This window comes from Platalea leucorodia, assembly GCF_965183815.1.
Source record: "Platalea leucorodia genome assembly, chromosome: 1".
NCBI lineage: Eukaryota > Metazoa > Chordata > Aves > Pelecaniformes > Threskiornithidae > Platalea > Platalea leucorodia.
The window spans coordinates 21,003,780-21,021,442 of record NC_138823.1 but is presented as its reverse complement, the minus strand read 5'-3'; the positions used below and the strand labels follow the sequence as shown (position 1 = coordinate 21,021,442).

At 38.7% G+C, this 17,663-nt stretch overlaps 1 protein-coding gene across 3 annotated transcripts in view; it reads left to right on the top strand.

Moving 5' to 3' along the window:
- The window catches only part of OXR1 (oxidation resistance 1), a gene marked incomplete at its 5' end in the record, with an annotated part of 88,407 nt that overhangs the window by 29,079 nt on the left and 41,665 nt on the right, over positions 1-17,663 (top strand). For all 3 annotated transcript variants that reach the window (XM_082326684.1, XM_082326683.1, XM_082326682.1), the window contains 3 exons: positions 1,406-1,558; positions 11,070-11,254; positions 14,701-15,494. In XM_082326684.1, coding sequence (XP_082182810.1) covers positions 1,406-1,558; positions 11,070-11,254; positions 14,701-15,494 — 1,132 coding nt within the window. The remainder of the gene's footprint in view (positions 1-1,405; positions 1,559-11,069; positions 11,255-14,700; positions 15,495-17,663) is intronic.

Genomic DNA, 17,663 nt, shown 5'->3' with positions numbered 1-17,663 from the left:
TTGGTTTTGTTGTTTTTCTATGGTGGTGGACAGTTACAAATCCTTGAGGCTCCCTATTGGGGCTAACATTGTTTATAATCTGCCCATCAGAGACCTGAATGGTGGGACAGAGGACACAATGCACTGTCAGCAAGCTTGGTGGAGGGGCGGGCAGCAAAAATTAGGGAAAGTGGTCAATACACTGGAGGGAAGGCCAAGGGCTGCTCATCAGAAGGACATCGGGTTTGGAGAGATGAAGTAACAGAAACCTCGTGAAGATCAACAGCAGCTAAGACCTGTGGGACAGAAAGAGCCCCATGTGGTGGGGCTGGCTGGCTACATAGCAGCTTTGCAGAAAAAGACTAAGGGCCAAGGAGAGGTTGAGGCTAGCGTCCTGGTGGATGTGTTGAAAAACGTCCACTTGTGATGGTGAAGGCTAATCACATGCCAGGTGGCAGATGAAAGAGGAATACCAACAGGTTAAAGAAAATGATTATTCCCCTGTCTGGGGGGCTTGTGGAGCTGCGTTTGCAGTGTTGTGTCCACTTCTGGCACCTCCAGTATAAGACAACAATTGACATGCTGGAGAGAGTCCAGTGGAGGGCCATAAAGAGGATCAGGGAATGGAAACATATGAGGCACAAGGATTGGCTGACAGAGCTGGGGTTTTCTTAGTCTGGAGAAGAAAATACTAATGGACAACCTGATTTTTGTGTTGTACTACCTAGTAGACAGGTTAGAGGGAGGACAAGAAGAGTTGGGGTTTTCAGAGGTTTGTAGTAAAACAGTGGGCATCAACAGCTGCAAGTTGCTGCACAAGAGGTCCTGGTTAAATAACAGGAACATTTTATACAATGACGGTGGTTAAACACTGGGGTGGCTTTCTTGGAGAGGCTGTGGACTCTCCAGCCTTGAAGACTTAAACTCAGCTGGAAAGGCCATGAGCAACCTGACCTAATATAGGCTTAGGCCTGCTTTGAACACGGGGTGGACTAGCTGACCTTCCAACATAAAGTAGTGTATAATATTATGGAAAGATAAGAGACATTTAATAGGACTTCTGTTGCAGTTGAAAAATAATCCTTTCTGCTAACTTATACTGTCATACACAAAATTTGAGTAGATCAGATGGTTTCCTTGTGTGAGTTCTGATCATTATTTTGTTGTTTATTCCCAAGTTGATGCTGAATATCTTTTGCCCGCTTGCATTTCTTATCATGGGCTGGTTACGCTGTGCTTCGTTAGTTACATACACTCTCGGATCAAAGCAGTCCTTTAAAGTGCAGTGGATTTGGAACCCTATTTTTACATTTGCTTTCATGTCAAAGAAAAAGAACGAAAATTAAACAGCAGAAAATCTTTAATCTTGAAAAAGGCAGGTTGCTAAGTGTCTTGGGCTTTTTTTTTTTTTTATATTCCCTTTTAGGATCCAGATGGAGTCCAACGGAAAGAGTCTGCTGCTTCACCAGCACATGCATGTGTTCGTCCTACAAGAGTGGTATCATCCACCTCCGAAGAGGAGGAAGCATTTACAGAGAAATTTCTAAAAATTAATTGCAAGTACATCACTAATGGCAAGGTACTTAAATGTTCAGGTTTTACTGTTACTGTATGGGATGTAAAAATAAAGTACATTTAAACCATAAACATACAGTAAAATTTAGTTATAGACAGGTAGATGGATCAGCTTATATACATATATGTCTATATAAATATATTCTTTTTTTATTCACTGTTACCTTTGGATTCCCAGACCACTTGTTTCTTAGATGTGATGCAAGCAGTTAAAATGTGATTAACTGGTGACAAACTTACCTGTAGCCCTACTGTTAAGTGATTCTCTTGTGTTGAGGGCATGAGGTCTGTTTGTTCCTTATATTAGTATCTCTCATAAGTAATTCTCTTTACTTGCAGTGGGGAAAAGCATGCCTTAAACTATAAGGGAATATGTAGTTGGTAGCTTCACTTCCATTTTCCCAAAGCAGAACAGTGCGGGCAGAATTAACCTCTGATTCTGTAAACAAACACTTCTGTATTGGGTATAGTATGGTAGAAATCTTTTTTTTTTTTTTTTCCTTTCCTTTGAAGCAGTAGTTACAGTTCTTGCTGTCATTACACAACACCTCCAAGTTAGCGGCACTTAATTAACTTCCATTCAGCTCATAAGTGCACAAGTCTCGTGCAGATTTTTAGGGACCGAGGTCACGTCAAAAGACTTTACCTCAGAACACTTTAGGAGAAAAACAAAATGTATTGCTCTCCCACCCCACAGAAAATGACTATTAGACACTTTAATCATGAAAAATCATGCCTTCACTCAAGCTGAATGAATGCGAAGAAACTCAAAGTACTTGTAGTACTTCCTCCTTCACCTGAAGTTTGGGTGTATATATATATGAATACTGCTGATTCTGTGTTGCTCAGCAACAGGTTTGCAGATAAGTTACACTAATGATAAACAGATTAATAAGAATTGCCTAAAACTGCGTTTATTTTCTTTGCTGATGGAAAGGATTGCAGATCTATGTATATCTAGACTTGAAGCCTTTTGACATGTATATTGGTGAAAGTTATGTGTTAGAAGTTGGTGAGACAAGTACTGGAAAAGCTTTGTTTGTTACTTTGTTCTACTTTGCTGTTATTATGCTTCACTCCTTGCGTTCCGTCCCTAGGTGGCTTTTTTTAGGTTAATCCCAGACAAGTCATTACTATTTGGTTTTAAGTGCTCTGATGCAGAGGAATTGAGAACAGTGATCCTCTGTTAGAAATTGGCTGTACTGAAAAAATATAATATTATTTATGTGCTGTAATTCCTCATCAGAATATTATGACTGTTCACAGCATCTGTCTTCTTTAACTTGCATCTTTACAGCCTATTTTCTAAGAGCTTCAAGGAATATTCTGTTTCTAAAGAGTTGTATAATCCACCGCAGTATCAGTCCATACTTGGGGAGGTGGGTGGGGAGAGAAATGAATGCTAACTTGCTCAGATTTGAGTGCTAGATTCCGTAAGTTTAGCATGTAATTTAGCCTTTGTCACATGTGGTAGGAATGTCCTCTGGCATGTCATCTTACCCTCTCCTTGATACATTTCCTGATGATGCAGGATGATAAATATTCAAAGGTTTTCTGGAGAAAACTTAAAAGATTCATCCTCTGCTTCCCACTCCAGATGTGATTTTGAAGCTCACTGTTAACTGTTTTATAGGGCTTCAGATGTGAAGTCTCAGGCATCACTGTGAGTGATGCTTATAGACTAAAATCTAGTGAAAGCCTCTTTTTCAATGTGTTTAATGTCACATATGCAAAAGGGCTTGCATTAAGGTGAGACTGTCTCATTTCTCGCTTTTTAAGACTGCTTATTCTGTATAGGTTTGGAGTTTGTTTTGGTCACTCCTGTGACTTCCTGGACAAGCACACAGGAATTCTCTGAGATGCAGTGGCTGGAGCCTGGAATCAGTTGCTCTGTTATAGTATTTGCTCTTTGCTATCTGGTTATGGCTGCTGTTAGAGGCAGGGTGTTGGGAACAGTTAGAAACAGGGTGGTGTGAATATGCCACATCCTGGTCAGACAATAAATCAGTGCAGAGTAACCAGTGTGCTGCAGAGTCACACCTTAACCCGCTGTTTATTGCGTGTGTAGGCATGCCCTTTGTTGCAGCCACACTGTTTGCTGCTCTGTTTTTTTGTTCTTTGCACTGTTCGTTAGAGGCAGAAAAAGGTATCTTAAACAGTCTGCTTGATTGAAACTGAACTAATAGAGGAGCTTTGAAATTCTTTGTTCTTTTTTATGCTTGCTAGTTTATTTGCCTTGTTTTGAAAAGCAGTAGGTAAAGGAAAACTACTAATACTAAGGCTTAAAAAACAAACAAAAACCCCTACCTGTCAATACCAGCACAAAAAGCACAAACACATTGTTCATGAAGTGAAAAGGAGGACACTGATGAGGTTCAAGACTTCTACAAGAAACAAAGAATAAAACTAAATTGTTATCTTCATGATAAAAGCTTCATAAATCGTGAATTACAGTTTTTCTTCTACCTTGTGTGTTCAAGAGCATAAAACAATTACTTAGAGGTAACTTCTATTTGACTTCTGACAAGCAGTTTTCCTCTTAAACCTTCTTAAAGGTGTGTTTTACTGAACTGCCTAATCTTAATGTTTGGGCTCACCAATGTTATAAAGTTTGGCTCTAATTCTCCCTTTATTATGATTGTTTGCATTTCTGTCTCAATACTGTGTAATATTTACAACTCCCACTTCCTGAGGTTTAAGGAACTTTAATGGAAAGAAGTTAAAACCAATTCAGAATTGAATATCTGCACGCAGGTGCAGCTTAAGCTACTTTAAATGTTCATGTTTTTGCTTATCTGGATTAATATTTTCTGGATCAGCTTTAAGACTAAAGGGATCTATTTTTAATAACTTAGTGTGTCCACATGGTTTTCAGTAATAAAGTTGCTCAGCATTTCTCCTGGGGGTTGGGCTAGATGACCTTTAAAGGTCCCTTCCAGCCCAAACTATGCTATGATTCTATGATTGAGACTGTTAAATCTGAACTTCACCTGAATAGAAATTTACTTCATGTCTTTAGAATATGTCTTGCATACAGGACAGGACTTCTGTAAGTTGTATTTTGGGGAGTTTTGTTCAAGAACCAGAACCTCCTGTAACAGTATCATGTTCAACTACTTAGTAGCAGAGTCCAATTTTTACTTCAGTTTCATTGACAGACCTTTTGATACTTTTTTTCCTCAACAACTAGTTAGAAGTATGATCCAAGAGAAACAAGTCACTGGCTGTTTGGTGGAGGATGTCCGAACAAACTGTTTCCTACTGTCCTTTATCAATGATTGAGCTGCTTATAGACTTTTTTCTTTTTTTTCCCCAGGACTAGAAAATTAGGAGATTAGAGCAAACACTAGCAATATACTGGAGTCATGTAGGAATTTGGGCAATGGCATGCACACTACATACTTTTTGCTTATACTTTTGCTCTGATTTGCTGATTTGTCTCTCTCTAGCTATGTTAGTGGTACAAGTAATTTTTTGAAAATATTTTGAAAATTGAATTTGTATAAAATAAAGTCAAAGAGCTGTTTCTAAAATGTTCAACAAATACTTGACTACCATCGAAGGGATTTGTGCTGAAGACACAGCATGACAGAGCATGAACACAAAGGAGAAGCTGGGCTCATCTCCCTGTGTTGATATTGGTAGGTGAGGGCATAGGAAGGGCTTTACTTAGTCAGTAAGTCCCCATGCTATTCTTTACTCTGAAGAATACATTCACACTGAAAATATTTTTAGCAGCTCAGCCAGGCCAGAGAGGGAGCTTTGGAATGTTCTTCCTGCTCCAAAAGCAAGGAACCAAGAAGATTTTATGAGGAGCAGCCGTCAGGCTATCAGTCTTCTTCAGTGTTTGTAAGACAGTAGGGGAGGTCAGGTAATTGAAAGTCAGTCACTAAAGAACACTATGTTGTAGGATTTTTTCCTGGCATCAGTGTTGTCACCTATTTCTGAGTATTTTGTAGAACTACTGGGACATCTGCTGTCATAGTGCATAAATGTGTATGAGTAATCAGAGAAGTCACTTCAGAACCTAGAGTGTGTGTATTGGATTTGCATGGCAAGGTTTTGGTAGCGGGGGGGCTACAAGGGTGGCTTCTGTGAGAAGCTGCTAGAAGCTTCCCCTGTGTCCCATAGCGCCAATGCCAGCCGGCTCCAAGACGGACCCACTGCTGGCCAAGGTCAAGCCCATCAGCAATGGTGGTAGTGCCCCTGGGATAACATAGTTAAGAAGGTAAAAAAAACCCCACCTGTGCAACTGAAACTGCAGCTGAAGAGAAGGGTGAATATATGTGAGAGAAACATCCCTGCAGACACCCAGGTCAGTGAAGAAGGAGGGGAGGAGGTGCTCCAGGCGCCAGAGAGGAGATTCCCCTGCAGCCCATGGTGAAGACCATGGTGAGGCAGGCTGTTCCCCTGCAGCCCATGGAGATCCACAGTGGAGCAGGTATCCACCTGCAGCCTGTGGGGGATCCCATGCCAGAGCAGGGGGATGTGCCCGAAGGTGGCTGTGACCCCACGGGAAGCCTGTGCTGGAGCAGGCTCCTGGCAGGACCTGTGGCCCTGTGGAGAGAGGAGCCCAGGCTGGAGCAGGTCTTCTGGCAGGACTTGTGACCCTGTGGGGGACCCACGCTGGAGCAGTTCATGAAGAACTGCAGCCTGTGGGAAGGACTCATGTTGAAGTTCATGGGGAACTGTTTTGCATGGGAGGGACCCCACGCTGGAGCAGGGGAAGAGTGTGAGGAGTCCTCGCCCTGAGGAGGAAGGAGCGGCAGAGACAACGTGTGATGAACTGACCACAACCCCCATTCCCCGTCCCCCTGCGCTGCTCAGAGGGGAGGAGGTAGAGAAATCAGGAGTGAAGTTGAGCCTGGGAAGAAGGGAGGGGTGGGGGGGAGGTGTTTTAAGATTTGGTTTTTATTTTCTCATTACCCTACTCTGATTTCTGATCTGAATTCTCTCAGTGCCAGGAGGCACACAAGGAGCGAACATCGTTCTTCCACTTCGATCGGTCTGCGGCTGCGTGCTCTGGAGTCCACCCAAGGGCCACAGCGCAGTCTTCTGTTGGTTTTTTCCTCAGGACATGACCGATCCAGTTCCATCTCCTCCTCCTCACTTCATTACTGATTTTCTCCATCTCCGCCATTTCATTTTTTTTTTTTTTGAAAGTTGATGCTCGTTGTTTCTGCAACTTTTTTTTTTTTTTTTTTTTTTTTCGGGAGGAGGTAGTTGGCCTCCTGCCCAACCCCCATGACTTGGAGGGCCAGTGGTTTTTCTGTCAGCATGGCTTTCCCTTAGGCTGCGTTGGTTCACGGCACCTTCTTCAGTTTTATCTGGTGCACCCTCCAGAGAGGGATCCCCTATCCACCACCCAGGGGACGCGCCTTCTAGCCGTGCAGCCCCAGCCGAAGGTACTCTGATTTGATTGGTAATAAATTGAATTGATTTCCCCAAGTTGAGTCTGTTTTGCCCGTGACAGTAATGGGTGAGTGATCTCTCCCTGTCCTTATCTCGACCCACGAGCTTTTTGTTACATTTTCTCTCCCCTGTCCAGCTGAGGGGGGCAGTGATAGAGTGGCTTTGGTGGGCACCTGGCGTCCAGCCAGGGTCGACCCCCCACAGTGGTACTGAAATGCTCACGAGTTCATCGCTGGCTTACTCTGAGACAATAGTTCTGAAGTATATGTATTGTAAGAATGCTAACATAGAAGTCTGATCCATAATGGCAAACCAACAAGGGAATGAAGTTTCAGGTACTCTAAAGAGGATATGTAGTTTTTATCTTATGCAAAACTGTCGTGTTAGCTTTCAAAGGCTGGAGCTGCTTCAGTTTCCATCTTTCAGGGAAGACTAGCATACTGCAATGAGCAATTCCTGACCAGTGGTTGGCTAGATGCACGTATGCTCCCACTTACAACTTTTGTTCTGATGTTACCTGTTTTGTTTTGTTTTTTTTTTCCTCACAGAATCAGTAGCACTTGGTTTCTGTCCATGTTAGAAACTCCATCTGTTGAGTAATAAATGTTCCACAGGTTTTTAAGGAAGCTTTTCTCCTGCAAACAAGTTAGAAGGTGGTAAAGACAGAAGCTATTTGTCTTATAAAAGAGTCACAGAAATTGTCAGAGAAAGTGGCAGAAACACTGGCATGTCTGAAAAAAAATAATTAAAACTTGGGACAGAACAAAATATTTCTTTATCTGGCTGTTACCTGAGCTTTACCTAGCTACCTAGATTAACATTCAGTGATCCTTGGTAATAATAATAAAAAATGACAAAAATATTAATGATGTTTAGTGTATTATTGAGAATCTCATTTCTATCCTGTAAATTTGGGGCAGCAATTCTTCTCTAGAGAAGTACCCTGAAGTGTTTATGTAGTAACTGTGGACCATATCAAATAACTTGTGAGCCAGAAATGTTGCATTGGTCTGCCTCCTGTCGTCTTTTAAATAGATAACAATGAAATAGGTCATCTCTTGTTGAGGTGCTATAAAACCAGTGCTTTCAAGATATCTGTATAATCTTTCAACTGCTTATACTCATTGCAAGTGAAGTGTTTGATCAGCTTCTTAGTCAAGTACACATAAAAGCCTGATAGTTCCAAAGGTTTAATTCTCTATTTCTCTATCAGCGTAATAAATTTTAAAAATTAATCTGAAAGTGTAATTCCATTTATGCTGAGTATTTACCTATTGGTGTTGAGGGTTTCTTCTAAGACCAAGATAAGCAAGCTTTTAGAATTCTAGCTGTGTCTTTTGTTGAGGCTGCAGAGGTAGGCTTTAGAGTCTTTCATGCGTGTCCGGGACAATTGCCTGATGTACAGGTTTGGGGGTTTTCTGCCATCAGACAGGTCATTGTCAGACTGTTCTAGGAAGCTTCTATTTACGACAAAGTCTCTTTAAACTTGTTTTTCTTATGTAGTCAGTAGTCTTGCATACTTCTTTGGCTGAACGTTTGCCTGCAGAAGGATTGTATCTATTGTTCCTCAGTGTCCGAGACGTGAGGTACTACACAATTCTTTAAAGACATTCAAATTTGCCCTGGAAACAGACTTTTGTCCTGGATATGATGACATTTCTTTAAGATGTTGACAAGCCTGGCCTGTGGGTTTTGGGAGGGGTAAGTTGGTGTTTTCTGAACTGCTAAAATTGAAGCTGAAGCAAGGTAACTGAAATGAGAAGATGTGCAACTGGTTCTTCTCACATGGTATTCTAATGTTGTGACCCTAGTGTTCAGATAAGCAATGTAAAATTGACTTACGAAACTTTCAACTTATTTTGCAGTAAAATAGTCTTTAATCAATTTTTGAGCTGGACTGCCAGCTGAAGCAGTCTTTTAACTTGCTTTTGAGAGCACAGATAAATTTTTTTTAGATTAGATTTTGATTAGATTAGATTTAGATTTTGTGTGTTTCATAAAACCAGGGAAATTGTTGACGTGAGTGATATTTCAGTTGTGACAGCTCACCCCTTGATAGGAAAGTGTCATCTCCATTTATTCCTGAAGTCCTCTGCAGCCTCAAAAGCTTTAGACTTCCTTTGTACGTAATTTATCAAGGAAGGATCGTTTGTTCATGAAATAGTGAACAAGTGAAGACAAAATCTGAGTCTGAAATGAGGAGTTCTCCAGTGAACTTGATTACTGATTGCTTCTACTGACTAATACATCATTTTAGAAGTTGGTATTGAATGTTTAAATCCTTCAGCTAGAGCAGTCATACAACCTTACCTTTTTTTCTCTCCAGCCTGACAGTTCTGAAGCTTCACGTGCAGCAGGTGGGAAGTGAAAGAATAGAATATTTCAGTTGGAAGGGACCTACAATGATAATCTAGTCCAACTGCCATCAAGGCTGTGGCCTTGACTTTTCTGGGTCAGATCTGGAGAATATTGATAAAATTCCACTATTTTCTAGACTACAGTGGATATAACCAAATATAAACTTCTGTTCACAGTCATCCTTTTGGAGTTCCTTTTTGCACCTTGAAAGTCTATTTCCACAATACACCGCTGGGAAAGAAATAGCAGTGACAGTTTTGTTTCAGTGTCTTAAACTCCTTAGAATTATGTAAATATGTTCTGCTGACTTTAAAGTCTTTAGCATATGCTTTGCACTCTAAAAGGCACATATAAAACCTGACGGCACCAAACAACTAAGAGTACGTAAGTACAAATGCCTGAACTGCTTTTGAGACTGTTTTCATTTTTTTGTAATAGTGATACCATTGGTCATTGCTGTAGGCATTAATACTATTTTTGGTTTGTTTTTTATAACTTTTAATTTTGTGCTCACTATATGGCATCTTTGTTTTTCTGCTGTGAAGGTCATCAACCATCACAGTGCTGGCAACAAATTTCTGGAAATGGGAAGGAATGTAGTTGTACTGCTGATATGTTTTCTTAAAACAAAACTGAAAACAAACAATCCCCCCCAGTACACAATGTGTATAATCACTGTGAACAGTTTATCAGTGAGCTGGATATTTATTCAATTCCTGATAAGCTTCAGCAGCGCATGAAGCAATTCTTTTATGATTCTTGCACAGAAGTTTTGAATGCCTTTCTAAATTTGTAAAGTCCTTAGGATTTGAGATCTATAACTGGAGGATCACTATCATCCTGCTTAAAGCTACATTTCCTCCAGTTTATAGTTTTAGCTTCAACTCTACTGTGCTAATAGTTCAATGAATTTCCTTAGCAGGCAACTGGTGTTGGTGTTTGCATGTGTTTCTAATGCTTGGGGGAAAAAAAAAAGTTCAACATACTGTAAATTAGCTTGGTACCTGTATTGTTTAAGAACCCTACAGCTCATAGTATGAGTATCAACTTTCTTTAAATTTTTTCATACTAGTTTAAAATCTACTTGTATTTGTGTACTGAAGCAGTATGATTGTGATTAAATCCATCCAAAGCTGCATCTTGGTGCAGCTGCATCTTTGAAAATCTTTAATATTTTTAATGTAGTTTCATTCTATAAATGTATTTGTCCAACCAGTCAACAGGTCCATTAAGTTAGAACGGATACTGCTGTTGCTTTTGTGTAAAGACAATGAAGATAAATGACTGTTTTTAAAGATCTTCCTCTTTTGTTCTTAATTAAATAGTAGAAAGTGCTAAGAGTTAAGAGTCGGGTTTTAGACAGTGCTTGAAGTTTCTTGCAAAACGAGCAATAGGCACTGTGGTTATCCGGGAAGGATGTATCTCACCTCAGAGAAGCTGCCTAGCCTATCCTCTAGGGTGCAAGGGCTTCTCTTATTTTATTCAACGCAGCTATTAGGTAGTTGTGAGGAACAAAACTGTTTTCTTTTGGAAATGTAGGTGGTATTAATTTGCTTCCCCAGAAAAATGGTTATGTTTCCAGATGACTGCAAAACACAAGAAACTGTGTAAAGTTGCTTAAATAAAGAAATATTAAGATGCTTTAGAAACAAATTAGAAAACACCGTTTTCCTACCAGAAAATGGAGAATAAGCTGAAATATGAAGGAGAAAATTTACCACTTCTTCTTTTCCCTCTCATTTTAGGGTACAGTCAATGGTGTGCTGCTAGTGACGCCAAATAATATAATGTTTGATCCTCATAAAATGGATCCTCTGGTCCAAGAGAACGGCTGTGAAGAGTATGGCATCATGTGTCCAATGGAAGAAGTGATGTCAGCTGCTCTGTATAAGGAAATTGTGGACAGCAAAATTAAGGATTCATTAAGCATGTAAGAATAGCATTTATAAAGCTTTGAGTAAATATGAACTGTAGCCATATTGCTGACCATACAGAACTCGCAAAACCACATTTTCTTCTGTTTTCCCTTTTAAGAAAAACATCAAAGATTGGTGTGGAAAGACCCTTGAGAAAGCTTGCTTTACCTTAAGTTCTCACATTCTGTATACTGTATAGAATAAATCTTCTTCTATATACATGGATTCTAGTTTCCTCTAATAGTCTCTTTTAAAAATCAGTGTATAGCAAGAGGTACCACACCACTTCCTTTGCCCCTTACCTACTATGAAAACAATAACAGATGTGTTTGATTCTTCGGTAATTTAAAAACTGATGTACAGAATACAGAAGTCCAGCTTAAACAGCTTTAGGTGCAAATCTTTATTGTTTACCATTTTCTACTTGCGTCTCAAACTAGTTTCACATACCTTCTTGTTGCTCTGATAAATGATTGTAAGACTGATTTTCTGAGGCTTGTGTATATCTTTGTCACATTAGGAGTATATTTTTTGCCTTTTTGGCTAGGGGAGGAACTGCATATTTGCCTTTGGGTGTAGCCTTGTTTGGGGTGAACAGAGTGAATTTGGATTGGTGAGCTTTAATTGCTGGTGTTTAGCATTTAAAACTGACTTTAAGTAGCATTATGAAAAATCTTTATTCCATTCTATCTGCCTAATTTTTATACTGCCCTCAGAAATAGGATGAATCCTAACAGTAAAGCCAAAAAGGATTTAAAAAAAAAAATTTGAAAAATCATGCCACGTCTACATATCACAGCCTATAAAGCACAAACATTTGCAGACTACCTTGACTGTCTAACTGCAGGGAAGTGGACTTCTTTAACCGAGCTAGAGTTGTCTATAGGTATGGAAGAGTAAAGCTGTTTCCCTGATGTGTAACTAAAAAATGCAACCATTTTAAGTAAGCTATAAAGATACTTAGTGACTCTGAAAAATGCCCTTTTAGAGTTCTTACAGGCAGTATGCTAAGCATATCTTTCTTGATAATCTTGCGTATCTGGACACCCAGAAGAAATAACTTGTCTCATACCATTTTTAAGTTCAGTTTCAGCAGAGACCTGGTAGTGAACTGGTATCTTGGCACAGTCTTGTTTGCTGCCTGAAGTCATGTGTTTCTTGAAAGAGCAACTAATATATGTATTACTATAGTAGTAGTTTTGGGGCTTTTGATGTAGAATGATTACGCCTTCAGCATGACTGCTTTCTGGAAGTTTATTTTCCAGATTGAGTTTTAAAAAGTTGCTCATAGCTCCTCCTTCAACTGATATATAGAGCAAGTAGTGAGGTTATGAAAATCAGATGACTCTTCTTAATCTACCTGTTTGAATCATAATATTGCAGTTACAAAACAAGTCTCTTTCCTAGTATGTTTAGTTTCTTAATGAGCCAATGTTGACTTACAAATTTACCATCCATGCCCTGTTGATTTTTGTGCTCTTGTGACACAGGCATTTTCTATTTGTTTTGTTTATAATATAAATGTATATGGAATGAAAACGTGTCTGATAATGAAAGGTCACACTGTGTGTTCAGAGCCCTCTATGTCCAATCTTATTTATCTTTCTTGTCAGCTTTATAAACTATTAAATGGAACACTAACATCTAGCGTTTTCTTCAGTCCCAGCACTTTTATGCCTTAACCTCATTAAAATTTGAGGCATGTTTGTAAACTCTGGGGAAAATAAAATTCAAATTTCTTGTCTGTAACCAGAACTCCCAGCAGCTACAGCTAGATCTGACAAGACCTGTGTGTCTTGAGGTATTTGAGACTTAAGTCATGGTTTTTCACTATTTGGTTTTTTTTTTTCCTAAATATTCCACTGTTATAACTAACCCTCTCCTCCTCTCCCAATTTTGCCAACTGTCAAACCTGTTTGAACTTGGAAAAACAATCTGAATACTGAAAATAATGGAAACTGATCACAAACCCGATGGATTCTTTGGTTCTTAAAACTGCAATTTCATGTTGTATGGTTTCTGTATATGTCACAATCTGTGCTGAAAGTGGAAAAAAATATACATGAAAACACACAGATGTTTTTTACAGATTTCATGAACCTTAAGTTGTGCTTGTCCAAGAGCACCTATTACCAGCATAATCCTGAAAAATTAAGGAAACTGCCAAATCTAATAGGGGATAAATCCTAAACTCTACTCCACATGCTTTGTAAGCAAAATTACTATATCAGCACAACCTTAATATCAGCTTCATGTTAACATTTGAGTAAGAGGGTGCATGTGTTTTGCAAACATCCTGAATTTTAGCAATGTCTCAGTAGTGTCAGTAATATGACTTAACTGAATAAAAAGTTTTGTAGAAATGTGGAGTGGATTTATCCTTCTTCAAGATGGGAGATTAAGGTACAAGCTTCTTAAAAGCATTTGATCCTTGGTAATGGAAGATGTAATGTGCTTGTGGTAGCAAGGGAGTTGGCATTGAGAAGTCTAGTCAGAAGTATGCTTAAATATGAGGATTTTTTTTATGAAGGCTGTGTACTCCTCAGGTTTCTTTTGACAACAGTGGAAAAGCTTGAGTCCTGTAGATATAGTTGAGCATGTTCGCAGTCCCCTTGTCCTCTTCTTCTAAAACTCGTAGAATTTCTGGTTAGCTTATTTTGAAAGGCAGGTTTGAATAAGGTTATTTGCTTTGGGGAGAATAGGTTCTTTTGTGCTTGCTTTTTTCTTACGCTATTTATCAACATTTGATGTCTGCTCTTTAAATTGTTCAGTTTTACCAAGTAGTTTGGGATTTATTTTGCCCAACAGTGGTGTCCTCAAAGTTAGGTACCTGACTGGTGAAGACACTAATCACTGTTAGGTATTTCCCATGGGCAGAATGATAAGATCTACCTTGATGGTTCCTGTTGTTCTGCATTGACTAGCTTAGATAGTTAAGGTTAGACCAGATGATTTCTGCCAGTCATTTCTTACCAGTGAGCAAGGTGTCAACTTCATAAGAGAGTGGGACAGTTCTATACAATTGTACTGGCCTCTTTAGTAGACAAAGCTTAAAAGGTTGTGAAAAATTTCTACCTCTAGAGATTATGGTTGTGTGTAGCTTTTTGTTGTTTTCCCCATTTTTTTATTTTATTTTTACACTTCAACATCTTAAACAATCTTTATTGGTTTCAGAGGAGAGCTTCTCCTTGTGAAAGTAATGTTATAAAGTTGGGAAGTCCTATGTATGTCATGCTGGCAAAAGGTCTGCCATAAGCTTACCGACAAGAACATATTTTATTCTTCTTTCTTATTGCTGATGCTCTGGATTAAGTTTTTTTTAAGTTGTTTTTTTGTTTTTTGGTTTTTGGTTTTTTTAAGAGCACCTTTAAATTTTTTCAGCATTAAACAAAACTTAGTAAAGAAAAGAGTTCGATGTAAAAGGCATCAACATATAACAACGTTCTTATTTGCTCAACAGAGATGTAGAACAGCTGTCTGTAAGGGAGCTGTGCCATTCCAAGAAAGCCGCAAAGAGCAATACAGATGAAACGGATTCTAGGATTCGAGATACAGGCAATGATAGTGCTAGTACTGCCCCAAGGAGCACAGAGGAGTCTCTCTCAGAAGATGTCTTCACAGAATCAGAACTCTCTCCAATACGTGAGGAACTTGTTTCCTCAGATGAGCTTCGACAAGACAAATCTTCTGGAGCATCATCAGAATCTGTCCAAACAATAAACCAGACTAGTGCTGAATGTTTAACAATCATTTCAGACTCAAATGAAGCTGCCAGTGACTTAAAACCCAGTGCCGAAATGGTTGTAAATGTTAAACAGTTTGGTACCCACAGCTTAGGTTCAGAAAGTGCTGAAATGTCTATAAAGGGGGGACAAGAACCTAGTGAAAATATTGCAGATGTCCTCCAGCAGTCTTTGCAAGGATCACGTGGTAGTGAAGAGCACAACAAAGAGGCAGAAGTGGGCAACGATCAAGATTCCTCACTAGGAAAAGAACCAGAAGGAGAGAGTAAGACAGGAGAGGAATGTCCACGTTGTGAAGATACCACAAACTCTCAAAAGAAAGAGATAACTAGCAAAGGAAAAGTAGTGAAAGAGCAAACTCAAGACTCAGAGAGAGAAGTTGAGGAACTCCGCAAACTCTGGAAGACCCACACTATGCAACAAACCAAACAACAACGAGAAAACATGCAACAGGATTCGCAAAAAGAAATTAGTCGGAAAACTGTGACTGCAGGAGATGGGCACTTAGAAGGTGAGTGAGTCAGTATTTATGGATACAGTGTTAGCCTTCAGATTTACGATGTGTCTCCCTCCAGCTCATCAGAATTTTCATTGTTTTTCATTCTGTAGAACACATCTCCCCATATATTGCCTACATTTCTCATTGGCTTCAAGATATACCTAAGTTATACCTTATATAAACCCATGGGGAAATATTGCTCAGGAAACTGAAAACGTGGATACCTTTGTTACTGTCATTTTTCCTCATTGAAATTATATTTATGATCACAGCAAAACACAGTATCTTTTAGGGGAGATTTAAATAAGCCTGGAAAATTAGATCCATGATGCATTGGTCACTGTAGAGCTCAAAATTAAAAATGTTCTTTAGCAGTCAGCTAGCTGTCACTTAAATTTTGATCCCAGTGTACATGTGTATGAATGAATTTCAGGGAATGAATTTGATCTTACTTATAGTGCATCTGCCTTGTGGTTAAGGTTTGTGATGTGAGCAATGAACACTGGAGCCTTAACACTGATACTTTCAGAACTTTGTTTCACTTGCATCTTGTCATGCTTTCATGCTGACTAGAACAAGGATAAGCATACAAAAAGCAGTTCTCAGGATAAATAAGAGCTAGATGGTGAGAAATTAATGCTATGAAAATGGGGAACAGCTAGCTTTATTTCTTGAGTACCTTTACTCATCCGCAAAGATCAAGCCCTAGTATTATTAGTCAGAAGTTGTCTTGAAAGTCTGAAGTTACTCAAACCATATAAAAAATCCTGTATCTTTTTTTTAAGTAACTTAAAGATGTTTCTGTATGTATTTGATTTTGCTTTTTAAAAAAATTCATAGGTCGCTTTTTGATGCCTTACCATCTTACTAATGGAGATAAACTAGTTGTTTTAATTGTGAAATATTTGGGGGGCTAGAAAGAAAACATATCTATAATGCCTGTCACAAAGTAATAGAGTATATGTAAAGTGCATTTGAAGGTCAAATTGTTTATGTTGATTATTAATAGTTGAGATTATATTATATTCTTTGGTTGACAGAAATTCATCTTGCACTTCAGAATCCGATATGATAGTTTGGGGGTTTTTATCATCCTTCTGTTAAGGAAGTAACTGAATTTTGAAGTTTGAAGTAGATTAATAGTTGCATCATTTTGTGTTAAGTTTGGCTTTTATGCCTTGAATATTAGAGGAAATCATCTGGCAAAAATGTCAGCTAGCAGTAGTTGCTGGTTGTGACTTTTAAAAAACGCAAGCACCAAGCGTTCTTTGCCACAATTGCTGCTTTTCTTACGATTGAATATTATTTGTAATTCAGTTGTATTAGATGCTGTAGTTTTGTCGGTTTTCTGGAAGATTGTATCACTAAGTGACTGCAGGTTTTTCATGCATGGTGTTATCTGTACAGTCACAGAGTATATACATATATAATCAAAAAAGTGTCTGCACACAGGCAGAGGAGTGCTGGCTAGAAACCTTCTGCACGTGGTGGTATGGCCTCACTGAAGGTTGTGGGGGTAAAACAGAAGGAAAAAAATAAAAAAAAAAAAAGCACAGGTTACTTTTTGGAGATTTGTGCTAATGACTTCAGTCCGGCTTCAATTGCAATTATTGTGTGTTTGTTATTCTTGCATGTTGTATTAGCAGAATGCAAATAAAACAGTAAATTATGAATTAATATTTCTCAATCTAGATAGATTTGGTGAAGCTTCTACTGGCTTTGTCTACAGGCATGTTGTTTAAACAGAGCCAAGATAAAAGCATAGATCTATTGCTTAACTCTTGAAGGTCATCAAAGACTAAATATGACAGGTCTATTAACAGTAGGTCACTAAAAACACTAGGTCATTAAAAAAATTGAAACACTGTAAACATTTTCTAATATCGTGTCTATTGGACTAAAACTCTAGTAGTCACACTGAGTTTTGTATCATTAAGTTACCTAGATAGTATTTTTATTTCCTGAATATAGCAAGGACTTAACTGAATTTCTTCTCTTTTATGGGAGTTTTGAGCATCTAGGTTTTTGGGAACTACAATTTTTTGATCTACACAGAGGTCAAATGTTTCTGGGTTTGGAATTAATGATTTATTTGTTCTGAATGTTGAACAGGTGATGCAATGCAAGTTGATAACTGAGTAGACAAGAATAGCTAAAAAGGTCTCCCTTGTTTTGTTGTTT